Consider the following 17,677-nt stretch of genomic DNA (forward strand, 5'->3'; position numbering starts at 1 on the left):
ACTGTGCTACACAGAGTTTTCTCGGCTGTAATCTTACAGAAGCACATTGTCAGGCCTTTCTTGCGTGGTGCTGCTGGGTGGATTCAGTCAACCTTTTGTTTAGTAGCTGAGGCAAACTGTTTGCACCACCCAGGGATCTAAGTGACTAACAGCTCTACATAAAATAGATCAAGATACATAAATATATACTGTAATAATAGAAGGGTCACTCGAGGAAGGAAAGATACATCACAGTTCCTGTCCATGGCTTGGTCAATTTATCTAGAAGATCCCCTGGAAGACTTAAAAGAGGCTGCTAGCTACTCCCTGTTTTTTTTCTGACTTTCTTCGCCTTCCAAATCCGACTTTTCAAACCCCTGATTGAATTCCCAGCAATCTACTTTTCCTGCCTATAACCAGCAAAGCATGTTTTAAATGAACATGAAATTCCATCACTATAGAGCCTGATGCAGCCCAGTCTACCAGCCTGGTCGCCAGAGCCACTAATAATGCCCTATTGTGTTACTGTGGTATTCTAGGTTATCATTATGAAGTCTTCGCTCCTGGTTGAGAAAACATGACATTCCATTAAATGTATAATCTGGGTTCACTTCAGGCCAGAGATGCATACTGCTTAAAGCTGAAATGGGCTGAGATTTAATGTCATGGAAAAGAAGAGAGCCAGGCCCCTGGCAAAAAGGAGTTGAAGGAGTGGGCAAAAGGAGGGGTGGGCAAACCAATGGATTCATTCCCCTGGGATCCACTGGTTTCAGCCTGTAGACAGTGTCTTGCTAGCCAAAGGATATTAGAAGCCCAAGGTAAAAACAAGTCAGGATTCTTTCTCTTTCCAGTCTGCGGTTGTTGGGTGCTGGACAGCACTGTTTGAGGTGGTTCTTTCTAGGACAGAAGACCACGTCCTTAGAGGCCACCCCAGGGCCTATTGGCCATCACTGCTTTTGATCTATCTCCCAGCTCTGTGCTCAACAATCACATAAATCAGCCTGGATTGAGAAGGCATGCTGGAGGTGTGTACCTTATCATAACAAGTTCTAGCAAGTTGTTTTTTTTTTTTTTTAATTCATCATAAATATATCCCTCTTATCAAGCAACGAGACACCTAGAGGAAGTCAGAGGTGCTCCCCCGAATGTAAGGTAGGTGCCTATAAAGGCCTCCCCACCATTTCTTCTTGGAACGTTTGTGGGTCTCCACTGTACTGCAGAGGATCCCATGGTGCGCTTAGACATTTGCTCCCAGACTGAATATATTAAAGAAGCAGCATGCTCAATAATAAGGAGTACTGGTGGCACAATGGTTAAGCAATCGGCTGCTGACCTAGATGTCAGTGGTTCCAGGGGCAGATTAACCAACAAGCGCTGTATGCACCAGCTTGCATTGAGCAACGTACGCACGGGCTTAATTGTGTTTAACTGCTCTGTGGTGAGCAATTTCACACGGGTTTCACCACATCTTTGATGTGGTAGGGGGCAGGTGACATTGTGCACTGCAGATTGGTGGGAAGGCACAACTGGCCCCGTGCATAGTGTCTTGCTTATTGGGTAAGCCAGCCCTGGGTGTTTCGAACTCAGCAGTGGCTCCATGGGAGAAAAGACCTGGCAATCTGCTCATGTAAAGATTAGAGCCTAGGAAACACCGTGGGGCAGTTCTACTCTGACCTATAGTGTTGCTATGAGTAGGAATTGACTTGACAGTAGACGACAACGTCCTCAATAATAATAAGGGGCTTGGAGTTCAGCACATGGGTTAGAGACCCTCCCAACACTTGACATGATTTTTCAAAAACTCAAAAATAACTTATTTTTCTTAATTATAAAAACTATATATATTTGGATATATGGATTGAATTGTGTCCCCCAAAAATGTGTGTCAACTTGGCTAGGTCATGATTCCCAGTATTGTGTGATTGTCCACCATTTTGTCATCTAGTGTGATTTAACTATATGTTGTAAATCCTACCTCTCTGATGTTAATGAGGTGGGATTAGCAGCAGTTATGTTAATGAGGCAGGACTCAATCTCCAAGATTAGGTTGTGTTTTAAGTCAATCTCTTTTGAGATATAAACGAGAGAAGTGAGCAGAGAGACATGGGGACCTCATACCACCAAGAAATAAGAGCCAGGAGAATAGTGCATCCTTTGGACCTGGAGGTCCCTGTGCTGAAAAGCTCCTTGACAGGAGAAGATTGATGATAAGGACTTTCCCCAAAGCCTTCTCCTGGAGCTGGCACCCTGAATTCAGATTTCTAGCCTCCTAGACTGTGCAAGAATAAATTTCTGTTTTTTAAAGCCATCCACTTGCGGTATTTCTGTTATAGCAGCACTAGATAACTAAGACAATATTCATTGTGGAAAATTTGGAAAAGTATAAAATCAGAATTTAAAAATCCTATCACTTAGAGGTTCCCCAGGAGGCACAAGTAGTTTGCAATGGACTGATAACCTAAAGGTTGAAGGTTTGAACCCACCCAGTGGCACCTTGAAAGAAAGTCCTGGCGATCTGCTTCCATTAAGATTGTTGTTGTTGTTAAGTGCTGTCAGGTTGGTTCCGACTCATAACAACCCTATGTACAACAGAACAAAACAGTGCCCAGTCCTGCACCATCCTCACAATCGTTATGTTTGAGCCCATTGTTGCAGCCACTATGTCAATCCATCTCGTTGAGAGTCTTCAACTGCCCCTCTATTTTACCAAGTACGATGTCCTTCTTCAGGGACTGGTCCCTCCTAATAACATGTCCAAAGTACTTGAGATGAAGACTCCTCATCCTCCCTTCTAAGGAGCATTCTGGCTGTACTTCTTCCAAGACAGATTTGTTTGTTCTTCTGGCAGCCCACGGTATATTCAATTTTTTTTGCCAACACCGTAATTCAAAGGCATCAATTCTTCAGTCTTCGTTATTCACTGTCCAGCTTTCACATGCATATGAGGTGACTGAAAATACCATGGCTTGGGTCAGGCGCACCTTAGTCCTCAAAGTGACATCTTTGCTTTTGAACACTAAAGAGGTCTTTTGCAGCAGATTTGCCCAATACAATGTGTTATTTTATTTCTTGACTACTGCTTCCATGGACATTGCTTCTGGGTCCAAGTAGAATGAGAACCTTGACAACTCTGATATTTCTCTGTTTATCATGATGTTGCTTATTGGTCTGGTTGTGAGGATTTTTGTTTTCTTTATGTTGAGGTGTAATCCATACTGAAAGCTGTAGTCTTTGATCTTCACCAGTAAGTGCTTCAAGATCTCTTCACTTTCAGCAAGCAACTGCAGGTTGTTAATGCATCTTGCTCCAGTCTTGATGCTGTGTTCCTCATACGGTCCAGCTTCTCAGATTATTTGCTCAGCACACATATTGAATAAGTATGGTGAAAGCATACAACCCTGACACACACCTTTCCTGATTTTAAACCACACAGTATCCCCTCGTTCACTTCAAACAACTGCGTCTTGGTCTATGTAGAGGTTTTGCATGAGCACAATTAAGTGTTCTGGAATTGCCATTCTCCATAATGTTATCGTTAATTTGTTATGATCCACACAGTTGAATGCCTTGGCACAGTCAATAAAACACAGGTAAACATCTTTCTGGTATTCTCTGCTTTCAGCCAAGATCCTTCTAGCATCAGCAATAATATCCCTTGTCCCATGCCCTCTTCTGAATCTGGTTTGAATTTCTGGCAGTTCTCTGTCGCTGAACTGCTGCAACTGTTTTTGAATTATCTTCAGCAAAATTTTACTTCTGTGTGATACAAATGATACTGTTTGATAATTTCTGCATTCTGTTGGATCACTTCTCCTTAGAATGGGCACAAATATGGATCTCTTCCAGTCGGCTGGCCAGGTATCTGTCTTCCAAATTTCTTGGCATAAGTAAGTGAGCTCTTCCAGTGTTGCATCTGTTTATTGAAACATCTCAGTTGGTGTTCCGTCAATTCCTGAAGCCTTTTCTCCAATGCTTTCATTGCAGCTTGGACTTCTTCCTTCAATACCATTGGTTCTTGATCATATGCTACCTCCTGAAATGGCTGAATATAGACCAATTCTTTCTGGTACAGTGACTCTGTGTATTCCTTCCATCTTCTTATGATGCTTCCTATATCATTCAATATTTTGCTCATAGAATCCTTCAATATCGCAACTCGAGGCTTGAATTTTTTCTTCAGTTCTGTCAGCTTGAGAAATGCTGATCATGTTCTTCTCTTTTCATTTTCTAGAGCCACCATTTGAAATCTTCTATTCAGCTCTTTTACTTAATTTCTTCCATTGGCTTTAGTTACTCTATGTTCAAGAGCAAGTTTCAGAGTCTCTTCTGACATCCATTTTGGTCTTTTCTTTCTTTCCCGTCTTTTTAATGATCTTTTGCTTTCCCCATGTATGATGTCCTTGATGTCATCCCACAACTCATCTGGTGTTGTTACCAATGTTCAGTGCACCAAATCTATTCTTGAGATCGTCTCTATGTTCAGATGGGATATACTCAAGGTTGTATTTTGGCTCCCATGGATTTGTTTTAATTTTCCTCAGCTTCACCTTGAACTTGCATATGAGCAATTGATGGTCTGTTCCACAGCTGGACCCTGGCCTTGTTCTGACCGATGATATTGAGCTTCTCCATCATCTCTTTGCACAGATACAGTTGATTTGATTCCTGTGTATTCCATCTGACGAGGTCCATGTGTATAGTTGCCATTTATGCTGTTGAAAAAGGTATTTCCAATGAATAGGCTGTTGGTCTTACAAAATTCTATCATGTGATATCTGGCATTGTGTCTATCACCAAGATCATATTTTCCAACTACTGTTCCTTCTTCTTTGTTTCCAACTTTCGCATTCCAATCACCAGTAATTATCAATGCATCTTGATTGCATGTTTTACCAATTTCAGACTGCAGAAGTTGGTAAAAATCTTCAATTTCTTCATCTTTGGCATTGGTGGTTGGTGAATAAATTTGAATAATATTCGTATTAGCTGGTCTTTTTGAAGGCATATGGATATTGTACCATCACTGACAGTGTTGTACTTCAGGATAGATCTTGAAATGTTCTTTATGACAATGAATGCAATGCCGTTCCTCTTCAACTTGTCATTCCCAGCATAGGAGACCATATGATTGTCCAATTCAAAATGGCCGATACCAGTCTATTTCAGCTCACCAAAGCCTAGGATATCTATCTTCAAGCATTCTGTTTCATTTTTGACAACTTCCAATTTTCCTAGATTCATACTTTGTACATTCCATCTTCCAATTATTTATGGATGTTTGCACCTGTTTCTTCTCATTTTGAGTTGTGCCACATCAGCAAATGAAAGTCTCAAAAGCTTTACTCCACCCAGGTCATAAAGATTGACTCTACTTTGGGGAGGCACTCTTCCTCAGTCATATTTGGAGTCCCTTCCAATCTGAGGGGCTCATCTTCTGGCACTACATCAAACAATGTTCTGCCGGTGTTCAGAAAGTTTTCACTGACCATTTTTTTTAGAAGTAGTTGCCAGGTCTTTCTTCCTAGTCTGTTAGTCTGGAGCCTCTACTGAAGCCTGTCCACCATGGGTGACTCTGCTGGTAATTTAAATACCAGTGGCATAGATTCCAGCATTACAGCAACACACAAGCTACCACAGTATGACAAACTGACAGTTATAATTACAGCCAAGAAAACCCTATGGAGCAGTTCTACTCTGTCACATGGGGTCACCATGTGTCAGAATTAATTTGATGGCTACAAGTTTGGTTTTTGTTGTCGTTGTTGGTTTTTCTCCTAGACAAAAATATTGTTACCATATTGGTAAATAGAGACACACACATTTGCGTGTTTTGCTTTTTTTACAAAGGTAGAATCATAATGCATAAATGTTTGGTAACTGTATTTCCACCTAAGAGTAAATTGTGACCATTAAATATTCCCCTAAAATATAAACAAGCATAATATGCATATTAAATACTATGCATATATCATGGCTTGCTTAATTAATCCTCTGCTGCTGGACATTTAGGTAATTCTCAGCTTTTTTATTACTATAAACAGCACTGCCATGAACATACATATAGGTGCTGCTTTGTGACTATCTTGGATTCTTTTTCCTTAGGACATGGAATTGCTGAATGGAAAAGCAGACTTCCCCATTTTTCAAAAGCATTTGATAAAGTGGCCAAATTATCCTCTAGTGTGCACTGTTCAACACGGTAGCCACCAGGCACGTGTCGCTATTTAAATGAATGAAACATAAACCAAATAAAATAATTCACTTCTTTAATCGCACTTGCCACAGTTTAAGTACCCAATAGTCACATATGGCTAGAACCTGCCAGACTGGACAGCACAGACATAGAACAATTCCATCATTGCAGAAAGTTCTATTGGACAGTGCCCGTTTAGAAAGACGGTACCAATTTACATTTTCCTTAGTATGATATGACAGTGCCTACCTCCCACATGCTGGCCAATCCTGAATACTGTAATTCTTTGAAAATTTTTGCCAACCTAATAAAATTTATATCTTTTTTTTTTATTTTTTAAAAATTTCTTTGGTTGCTAATGAAGTTGAATTTTTTATTTCTTGACTGACATCCATGCATAGTTTTTCTCTCAGGAATTATTTATGCACTAAGCCTGTTTTCTGTTGAGATGATCTTTTTCTTAAACAGTTTTTTATATATTAAGATCAATCTTTAGAGAATAATTTACGTAGCAAAAGTTTTTATTGTTATTTATCTTTTAATTTTATTTATGGCATTGTTTCACTTGCGGATATTCCAAATTTTGATATATTAAAATGTCTCCACATGTTCCTTTATGGTTTCTGCCCTCTTGTCTTGTTTTAAAAGCTCAATATTCATCTAACTTTTCTTCTAGTACTTTCATCATCATTTTAAGATTTAAATTCTCGATCCTTCTGGAATTTATTTTGGTGGGTGATTGTAAAGCATATATCTAACCTTTTTCTTTTCCCAAACGGTCAACCACTTGTCCAAGAACCATCTTAAAAAATAATTAATTCATTCCCTACCGATTTGAAATTTCACCAAATTCGTACATGTACTTGGATCTATTTCTAGGTTTTCTATTCTGTCCATCTATCCTTTGACCTTTACTATCCTGTTTTAGTTAATTTCCATTGGGAGTCCCTGGGTGGTGCAAACAGTTAATGAGCTCAGCTGTTAAGGGAAAAGTTGGAGGTTAGAATCCATCGAGAGGTACCTGGGAAGAAAGGCCTGGTGATATACTTCAGAAAAATCAGCCATTTAAAACCCTAAGGAGCACAGTTCTACTCTGACACACACAGGGTCGCCATGAGTTGGAGTCAACTTGACAGCAACTAGTACTTGAGGAATGCACATTTCTTCATTATTCTTTTCCAAAAATGTTTTTAGCTTTTTATCCCTGTTTATGTTCTCAGATAAACCTAAAATTATTTTGTTAAATTCCCCCATCACCAAAACAATTCGTCAGCACTTTGATTGAAAAATTTAATTAAATTTATGTAAAGTAATTTGGAGAGAATGCTCTCTGTCCAGTGTCAAGGAACTTTCAGGAATGTGGTGAGTCTATCCATTTTCTCAAGCCTTCCTGGATGTCCCCTGAACTGGCTTTTTCAAAAGTATGAAATGACGGGCATCTGTATTTTCAGACACAGTCTCTGAATCTGTGAGCTGGTGCTCACAGACTAGCAATAACAAAAGAAATTCCATTTCTTAGCACTGGAGTATATTTTCAGTCTCCACCTTCTCATAAATCTGCAAGAAAAGAGATCTCACTTTTCATCCAAATAATGGAGTTCAAAACAGCCTTTACGGAAAAATCAAACTCCAAGGGCAACTGCAAAGCACATTTGGTGTCTAGCTGGCCAGTTTATTTTGCAGGGCTCTTTTTTCCAACTCCCAAATACTTTCCAGTCTGTGAAATTCATCTCCTCACCACTGTAATAGCAAGCGCTGCTCCTGGCACTGGCACAGTATTAATGAGCCCCGATCTCCTACCAGGGGCTTTATACTGGTGAAGCTGGGTTTCAGTAGATAGCATGAAGCTTCCCTTGAATGACCATGGTTTAGCAAATTTATGGGGATTTGGGAAGTATTTAATTGGCCAGAGTTCAACAAAGTCCTAACCACTATCCATTTTAGTAAGGAAGCCAGGGCTCCTGCACCTCCCTGGCAGCCTAGCGGTCGAATGGCCAAGAGCTTGAATTCCCCTACATCAGGGAGGGAGGGGAAGGGGGAATTTACCCACAGGGGACATCTGCCAATGTCTGGAGACACTTTGGGTTATCACCCCTGGTGTGTGTGTGTGTTTTACTGGAATCCAGTGGGTAGAGACCAGGGAGGCTGCTAAACATCCTACAATGCACAGGACAGCTCCTCACCCTCCCCAACAAATAAGTATCTGGTCCAAAATGTCAACAATGCTGAGGCTGAGAAACCCTACCTTATATTTTCATTAACTGTCTGGTCAGCATGTATTATATTATTACGAACAAAGGTAATGCAGTTTGTGGGACCGCGTTTCCAAAAAGATAAGGTTGGCTTTAAAAAGCCCACGCCTCTTACTCTAGAGCTGCCTGAAAGTTCTGCCTCTGGCAGGCAGATCTTTTCCACCAACGTTTTTAAAGCAAATGAGAAGGATTCACAGAAACGTAGTGGGTCAACAGCATCCTCAAACTCTCTTGCACGCTCCTCCGTCACAGAAAAGAAGTTTGCCCCCTCTCCCCGCCGCCCCAAACAAGCAGCGAAGTCTCCCGTGAGGGCTCGGGGAGCCGAGGAGAAGGGAAAGAGGAGCGCTACCCCAACAAAGGCGCGGCGCTGGGACCAAAGCCACCTCCCCGTGGAGCCTAGGTCCCTCTTGCTCCCTTGGGATGCGTGCCTGTCCCAAAGCAACCCAGCCAACAAGCCCAGCCCGGGAGAAAGCATCATTAGCTCAGACGAGGGTGGAACGATTCATGGCACTTACTTGTCCAAAATGAAGTACAGGTCAAATCCCCCGTAGCAGGCTGGACCCCCATCCTCCCTGCGTCCCCCTTGCCCGGCGCAGATGAGCACAAAAGTGGCCAAAGAGAGACACTTGAAGCCAATCCCGCGGGCTCCCTGCTCCACGGTGGCCATGACCCGCAGCCCAGAAAGAGGGTGGCGTCTTCTGCTTCCCACGCTCGGCGAACTCGCCCAGGACCCTCGGGGACGAGCCATGCGATGGCCCCCCGCTCGGGTCCTTTATTCCCCCTCGCTCTCTTGAAACTCCCCGGAAGCAATTGTCTGGAGGAGTTCAAGGTTTTCCTTCTAGTTTCCGCTTCGATTCTGTTTCTGGGTTTCAGGTTTCAAGAATCCCAATACTGTACTCCGCTTTTTTAAAGGGGCTGCTTCTGGACTTGGGCCGGCGGGGCGCACGGGAGGCTGAGCGGAGGTTTTGCAATTGAAGCAGTTCGGTCCTGACGGTTCTTTGTCCCAGATTTTAAATATTATGGGGGTGGGTTTTCAAATTGTTCTTGGTTGGGGAAGTGCTTTCCCTTTTCTCCCTCCCCTGTACCTCCCAGTCTTAAATTTTTATGGGGAAAGATGGTTCAAAGAGTGCCACCTTGTGGCCAAAGACAGCTAAAGCACGCTTCGGCGATGTCAAGAACGGAGCTTGGGTGGGAGGGACTTGCAGGCTCCGGTTTTAAATCCTTTCCTTATTTTCAAGTAAGCTGTGCATGTTTTCTTATTCCATCCTTTTTCTCACGCATCTTCTTTTACTTTCTTCATTACCTCTTCCTCATTCCTAGTTTTCGCATTCTCTGATCTCTATCCACCCCCTCCCCCAGCCCCATTCCGACTCTGCTGATATGGTCATTATAAACATTTGATGAGAACTTTTTTCCTCCAACCGCAGGCTGGGACCTTTGCAAACAAGCCATTGTGCAAATTAAGCAGGGAAGAACAGAGCCTTTGTGATCTGAATCGCCTGTGACCTCACGTAGTCTTAGCGCAAATCATAAAAGAGACCCTTTGGAGGGAGCCCAGTTATATGGGTGAAAACAGCAAACACAGCCCCACAGAGCGGTGCCCGGTGGCTGCTTGGGGCTTGGAACAGCTGAATGCTCCAGATCGTCTCCTCTGCCATATTTTAGAGATTCTGTGATAACAGCTTTTTTTTTTCAGCCCGTAAACTTTGACTTTTTCTCTCTATCTTTGATTTGGGACAAAAGAAGTCAACAGCTTACAAGAGTATAGAGCATCCAAGCATTTTGAGACTGGCAGAGAATTCCTGTGCTAGCCCCCTCTCTAGATCTAGTGGGCGGCTGAGCCCCAGGTTCCAGGCTGGACCTGAGTTTTAGCTTCATAGCCCTTGGTGTACATTTGTGCCATTTCCCAGGACTGCTCTGTCACACACACATCTCCCCCACCTCTTGTGAGCCTCCAAGACCCTTACTTCCCAATGTGACCCTTTCGATGTAGTTTTTCCCCAAAGTGTGTACCGTGGAATCCTAGTGTCTTGGAATGTTCCCTTAAACAATTTTGTTGTCAAATTAAGTCTTGGAAATAATATTTCCTTGGTCAAATAAGTCTCAGCGATTCATCATGCAGTGCACTAGATTACCTCTGAAATGATCCCCAGGGCTTCTCACGTCCTGGTTTCATACCCTTGTATAGTCCCTTCCCATACTGAATAGAACTGACCTGCCTGTAATTTAAAAGATAATTGCAGAAATGATAGTGTGTGACTTTTGAGGCTAGGACATAAAAGATATTGCAGTTTCTTCCTTGCTCGTTTGGATCATTTGCTGGGAGTCCACTGCCAAGGACACCCAAGCAGCCCACTGGAGAAGTCCATGTGGAAAGAACCTAAGATCTACTGCGACCCTATGACCCTACTGTGAGCAACCAACATTCATTTGCTAGCCGGGTGAGAGATCCATCTTGGAAGTGGATCCTTCAGCTCAGTCAATCCTTCAGATCACTGCAGGCTACCACCTTGATTGCAACCTCACCGGAGATCCCAAGTCAGAACTACTCAGTTAAGCCCTTCTGAAATTCCTGAACCACAGAAATCAGATCAGGTGGTCCAATTCAGTGTGAGATAATCAATGCTTATTAGTGTTTTAAGCTTTAAGTTTGGAGGTAATTTGTTATGCAATAATAACTTATAAATGCATACTAAAGCTCTGAGAATTTTTTTTCTGTGGGAAAAAATGTTGAACTGTATTTCCCAGACTTATTTGACCACAAAGCTGTTCTTTTTAAATAACACCTATTGACATCTATACTTTGGAAATTACTACTCTTGGGAAGGAATAATTGGGGAGAGATTAAAGTACTCTAACCTGTTCAAATCTCCCCCTCCCATTCCTTTTCCCTCCCCAATGTAGTTCTATGATGAGAAAGAAGATGGGAAAATAGATAGAAATTAGATGGGTAAGGAGCCCTGGTGGTGCAGTGGTTAAAGTGCTTGACTGCTAACTGAAAGGCTGGCAGTTCAAACCTACCAGCTGCTCCACAGGAGAAAGATGTGGCAGTCATCTTCTGTAAAGATTTACAGCCTTGAAAACCCTATGGGACATTTTACTCTACTCTACAGGTCGCTATGAGTCAGAATCGACATGACGGCAGTGGGTTTGGGTTTGAGTTTTGGATTTAGATGGGTAAAGGAAAGTAGGAAGACTAGGGGGAACTGAATGATTTGAGAGAGAGAGGAAAATGTGGTGATGTAGGGTCTCATAATTAGTGTATGTAGGGAGATGGTAGAGATGGTCTTACTCAGAGACCCCAGACTTATTTACAGTGGAAGATACCAGGAAAAATCTGCACAAAACTGCCAAGTCTATAACCTCTTTCTTTGACATCTTTGCTAATGGCCACCATCCAAGTCCCAAGCCAGAGAGACCGGTGGTTCTTAGCCAAAGTGTGTGAGTACATGTGTGTGGATGGGGATGTGTGAAAGGGGTACTTACTATGGATTGGGGAGCAAGGAGGTTTACTCACTCTGGAATAACTAATGGTGTTTTTTCCATATACACATATCTGTAGAATATCATAAATAGGTGTGGGGGTTTGAGGGACAAGTATAGTCTAATACTGTCTCATAACTAGGCAATGTCTTTTCCCTCCTTACATTCTTCCCTGATTAAAAAAAACTATTGAAATAGGTATAATTAATGGTAATTCCCATAAACTGTTTGAGCACTAGACAGGACAACACACTGATTAATAATGTAATCTCAGATCAGGCTGTTTGGAGCAAAACACAGCTCTGCCATTACTAACTAAGTGACTGTTATGGATTGAATAGCGCCCCCGCCCCACACCAAAGGATATGTTGAAGTCCTAAATCCTGTACTGCCCCCCCCCCACCAAAGGATATGTCAAAGTCCTAAATCCTGTACTGTAAACATGACTTTATTTGGACATAGTGTCTTTGAAGATGTTATCAGTTAACAGGAGGTCATACTGGAGTAGGATGGGTCTCAGTACTATATGACTGGTGTCCTTAAAAAAGAGGACAAGAGACACAGAGAATACTACAGAGGAAAGATGGCCAGGTAATGATGGAGAGAGAGATTGCTGCAGCTGCAAGCCAAGGAATGCCTCGGGCTACTAGAAGCCAGGAGAGACATGAAAGGATCTTCCGTTTCCTAGAGCCTTTGGAGAAAGCATGGCCCTGCTGGACTCTTAGCCTCCAGAACTATGAAAGAATAAATTTCTGTTCTTCTAAGCAACTCACTCTGGGGTACTTTGTTACAACAGCTCTGGGAAACTAATACAGTGACTTTGTGCAAGTTCCTTGACCTAGCCATACCACAAGTGCCCCATCTACCAAATGGGGATAATAATGTTACCTACCTCATTAGCTTGTAGTGTGGGTTCAATGAGATAATGTATGTCACATGACACCAGCAGGAAACACAGAGTGGATGCTGACTTTTATTATTATTAGAGGATTCTGGGAAATTACATGTAAATTTCTTCTAGAGAAACACTTTCAAAGTGTTTGATATTGGTACCACCAGTGAACCAAAACTCTTTTCTGCACCATGGGCATTTGCATCATCAGCCTTGAGAAATGCAAAGATGAAGATTCTAGCCCAGCCAGGAACTACTGGGAATTAGAGGTTTCCTAGGATGCACGCAGAAAACAAATAGAAAACATGCTTTGGGGCTATCGATAGTCTATTGGCAAGTAATGCTATTTCTGCTAGCCAAGAATGTTGGATAGCTGAACTCTCAAGAAAAGTCTGAGTAAATGGTTATGATCACTGATGCTTGTTTTCTAATATTGGTTTTTTGAGCTCTAGGGATCCATAGAAAAGAACCCTTATTATTCCTCCTCATTAACTCATTCATTCACACAAATCAGTTTTTGGATGTCTTTATGTGGCAGGCACTGTGCTTACACTGAAGATACAAAAATAAATGGATCTCGCAGAGTTTAGTTGGGAGACACAAATGCATAAACAGGCACTGGTACAACAGTGTGGTTAGCTTCTCTTCTAGGGGAAATGCAACATATCCTCTCCACCCCAGCATGGCAATTCCAATAAGAAGTAAGTGAGACATAATGGGTTTATCAGTAATACATTGTTGGGCCACAACTTGTTGGGATGACTTGTCCCATGTGCTGAATGAATTAAGACACGACAAGTGTCTCTTCCTCCTAGGAATGAGATACTCCTTCCCTAAGAAGATCCAAAAGTGATGAGGATGGAGTCCATGAACTGGGCTACTTAAGCTGCCTCCAGTCTGGGTGAAAGGAACCCCCAGGATTCTTGTTTCTTTTCATAATCCATCCTGGTTTACCAGGGCACAGAGCCGTAACTAGTAATGAGTTCTGCTTTACCTGATGAATTTACCTCTGAGCATTGACTACTTAGGGCACTATCAGAGCTGGTTAACTTTCTGGCATAGGTTTTCAGGCTAAATGAGCATGTGTCCAAGCTGGGTGTTTGAGAGGCAGGCTCAACCTGGAGCCTCAAATATAAGAGCATTTGCCTTTCTTGTGGTCAAAGTCACAGTGCAGAAAACATGTGTCCTTTGCTGTGAGAGAAACTTTATATCTCCTGGGATAGGGATTCATTCCTAAAGCTAGAGCAGACTCCCCTCAAAATAGGTAGAACTCAAGGCACGGACAGTGTTGCTACCTCAGATTTCCTTTTCCTCTTTACCATATTTCTCATCCAGGGTTGAGGGCTGATCTGTTATACGATCTTGCTTGTGGTCATACATTTAGGACCTTGAAGTGTGTGTTTCTTCCAAAGAAAATAGTGGACTCAATCAATCAAAAGACATATAATAATGAATAAGAGCCCCTACCACATAGGGGAATTATTATCTTGGGTTGAAATAGAGGAAAAACTCAGTAGATTTATCACAAGAGCCAAGAAGAAAGAAATAAAGACCTACATCCAGATTATTGTGCTCAGAGGCAGAGGGAAATTCTCAGGTGGTAGATAAGAAGGCTTCATAATTTGGTGTCTGAACAGAAAACTATAAATCTGAGGTCTGGAGGGAGTTCATCACTAAATTTTTAAGTAATAGGTAAGTTTAAGAAAAAAATTATAATCTTGCAGTCAATTCAGGACTGTGGGAAAGAGGGGAAAAAAGGAAAGAAAGAAAAGAAAAACTCAAATCCAGCAAAGAGTAGTAAATTTATGCATGTGAAATGGGCATTTGGAAACTTTTTATACATTTTGATGGATTGCCATAAAGCATGTTCTCCCAACATCCAAAAAAAGAAAAAATCTTCATTGTTATGGATTGAATTGTGTCCCTCCAAAATATGTGTTGTAAATCTCTGTGCCTCTGTGCCTGTGGTTATAATCTCATGTGGGAATGGGCTGTCTTTGCTATGTTAATGAGGCAGGAGTAGTGTAGGGTGTATTTTGAGTCCATCTCTTCTAAGAGATAAGAGAGATTAAACAAGCCAGTGAGAGAAACAGAGATGGGGGAAGGGAGATGCCAAGCCACATGAAGATTACCTAGGAGCAGAAGCTCAGAAGAGACTAGGACCTTCCTCCAGAGCCTACAGAGAGAGAAAGCTTTCCTCTGGAGCTGGCACCCTGAATTTGGACTTCTAGCCTTCTAAACTGTGAGAAAATAAATTTCTGTTTGTTAAAGCCACCCACTTATGGTATTTCTGTTATAGCAGCACTAGATAACTGAGACATACATTTTCTAGTCTTCACTGTTGCTGGAGTTCAGATATGTATCTTTGCTTGGATTATTTTCTCCCTCTCCAAGATGTATCTTTACATCTTTTCTTCAAAATTTTCCCCTTTGCTCTTAATTGAAACTGCTGCTTTATATTTCATTGCAGAATTAGAATCCAGAGGACGTATATGTGAATCTTATGCCCAGTAGCAATGCCTGGGCTCAAGCTAGAGCTTTGGAAGTCATCAGTGTATAAGTTGAAGTCATGGTTGTACGTAAGTACCATCCTGGGCTAAGTGAAGAGAGTGATAGGAGACTAGGGTCAGGGATGGGGAACACCAACATTTTTACAGAGCTTGACAGAGAAAGAAGAACCAAAAAGGAAAATAAACATTTCTAGGAGGGAATAGTCATGAGTACCAATTGTAGCAAAGAAATTGAGAAGACAAGAACTGAAAATCATTCATTAGATTCAGCAACCAGCAGTTCTTGGCGACTTTCATGAAAGGAGCTTAGAGGAAATGAGGGAGAAGAATCCACACTGCAGTGGACAGAAGAGTATATGGGGGATCTAGGTAAAGACGGTGGATGGAACACACTCATCTAATTTTGCTCTCTCTCAGAATCCTACTAAAACCAAAGCATAGGAATTAAAACAAGCAAATAAACAAACAATCCACAAGGACGGGAAGACAAGGAAGAGGAAACGTCAGCAATACTAGCTTAAAAGTTGGAAAGCTACATCTAAGCTAACAGTGGGGAAAGCAATGAACTACCTCGATAGACATTGCAAACCCTCTGGCACCAAGGGATACAGCATGAGTCTAAAATAAGGAAGGTTATCTGAAAGCTGTTTTAAAAGCAGTTAGACCCTTAGATTCTGTCTCAGTAGTTGCTCCTCCTCAACCTTAGCAGAAGATTGGAATTTTAGTCTCTGAAGGACCTGAAACAGATTTTTCAGGATAGGGGAATTCCAAGCATAGCTGGGGCCATCAGTACCTGCTGAAAATAGAGGGTTAGTTGACTAGAGGAGTACTGAGTGCTGAGTGCTCAGACCTTTGCCCTCACCCCTCACTGAGCTCTCAGAGTGCTGGTAGCCAGACCGTCACCATCGAGTCAGGAGACAAACATTTTCTCTTGGCAATTTGCCAACCCAAGAGGAAGACCCTAAAGGTACTAACATCAGTGCTTTCTCTACAATTGACGCACTATAATCACTATAGTGAAGCTTAAAGAAGACAAACCCCATCGACAAACTTAGAGTTTCTAACCTGTTTTTTTGATTTCTCACTCTTAAACCTGGGGAAAAAAGCAAGAATTACTGACTTCCACAGAAAGACTATGTTATAAAAGATGGAGACCAAAGCAAATATACAGAGAAAAGCACTTGGAACATTGTTGTCTTCAGATAGTTAAGAGAAGACACTGCATCCATAAAACAAGAAGATGATGCTATAAAAAAGAGACATTCCGGGAACAAAAACAAATAAATAAACAAAAAAAAAAAAACCCCTCTTAGATATTAAAGCACATTAGTAGAATAAAAAAGAAAAAGAAAAAAAAAAACTCAGCAGAATAATTGGAAGATAAGATAGAGGTCATTTTTCAAAAAGTAGAGCAAAAGAGACAGTGAGATGAAAACAAGAACAATAAACACAGGAGAAATAGTGGACAAGTGCAGGAGGTCCAACATCTGAATAATGGAATTACAGAATGGGCAAACAGAAACATAAACGAGGAAATCTAACTTGAAAGAACCCTCTAAGAACCCAGAACAAGGGCTGAAAACAGATAACAGAACAATGCCTACAAAGTTTTGAAGGAAAATGATTTACAACCCAGAATTCTATACACAGCCAAACTATAAACCAAATGTCAGGATAGACTAAGACATGTTCAGACATGCAGGCTGTCAAGAAATTTACCTGCCATGTATGCTTTCTCAGGAAGGTGCTGGAGGGGCTCCACCAGAATGAAGGAGTTAACAAAGAAAGGAAGAAGACATGACTCCAAGGAAACCGGAAAGCCAGCTCAGGAGAAAGGCAAAGGGAAGTCTTATGATGACAGCAGAGACAAGTCCCAGCATAATGGCCATACAGACTGTCTAGAGTATAACCAACCCAGACAGAAGGAGAAGGAAGACCTCCCAGAAGTATAATACCATTACCAGCTGATGGCAAGTCAGTTTCAACTAATGGCAATCCCATGTGTGTCAGGGTAGAACTGTGGTCCACAGGGTTTTCAATGGCTGATTTTTGGAGACTATCAGGCCTTTCTTGTGAGGCACCTCTGGGTGGACTCAAACCCCCAACCTTTCGGTGAGCAGCCAAGTGTGTGAACCATTTACACCACCCAGAGACTCCAAAAGAATACTATACCAAGGGAGAAAAGAGAAATTGATAAGCTGCCTCGATATGACTGACATAAAGAAGAAAGTCAATAGATAATATCTGAAACTGATCTATCAAATCATTGATTAATCCAATCAAATGCATATTATTTAGAAACATGGCAACGTGTCAGTTCCAGAAGTATTAGCTAAAATGACTGAAAGGGGTTGGTGACTGGGTGCTG

At 41.7% G+C, this 17,677-nt stretch overlaps 1 protein-coding gene across 1 annotated transcript in view; it reads right to left on the reverse strand.

Moving 5' to 3' along the window:
- Nucleotides 1-9,445, reverse strand: part of ANTXR1 (ANTXR cell adhesion molecule 1) — a 268,269-nt gene extending 258,824 nt beyond the window's left edge. The window contains exon 1 of the mRNA XM_004369248.1: nt 8,940-9,445. Coding sequence (XP_004369305.1) covers nt 8,940-9,172 — 233 coding nt within the window. The 5' untranslated portion in view covers nt 9,173-9,445. The remainder of the gene's footprint in view (nt 1-8,939) is intronic.
- Nucleotides 9,446-17,677: the final 8,232 nt, after the last annotated feature.

Source organism: Trichechus manatus, unplaced genomic scaffold (assembly GCF_000243295.1).
Source record: "Trichechus manatus latirostris isolate Lorelei unplaced genomic scaffold, TriManLat1.0 scaffold00004, whole genome shotgun sequence".
NCBI lineage: Eukaryota > Metazoa > Chordata > Mammalia > Sirenia > Trichechidae > Trichechus > Trichechus manatus.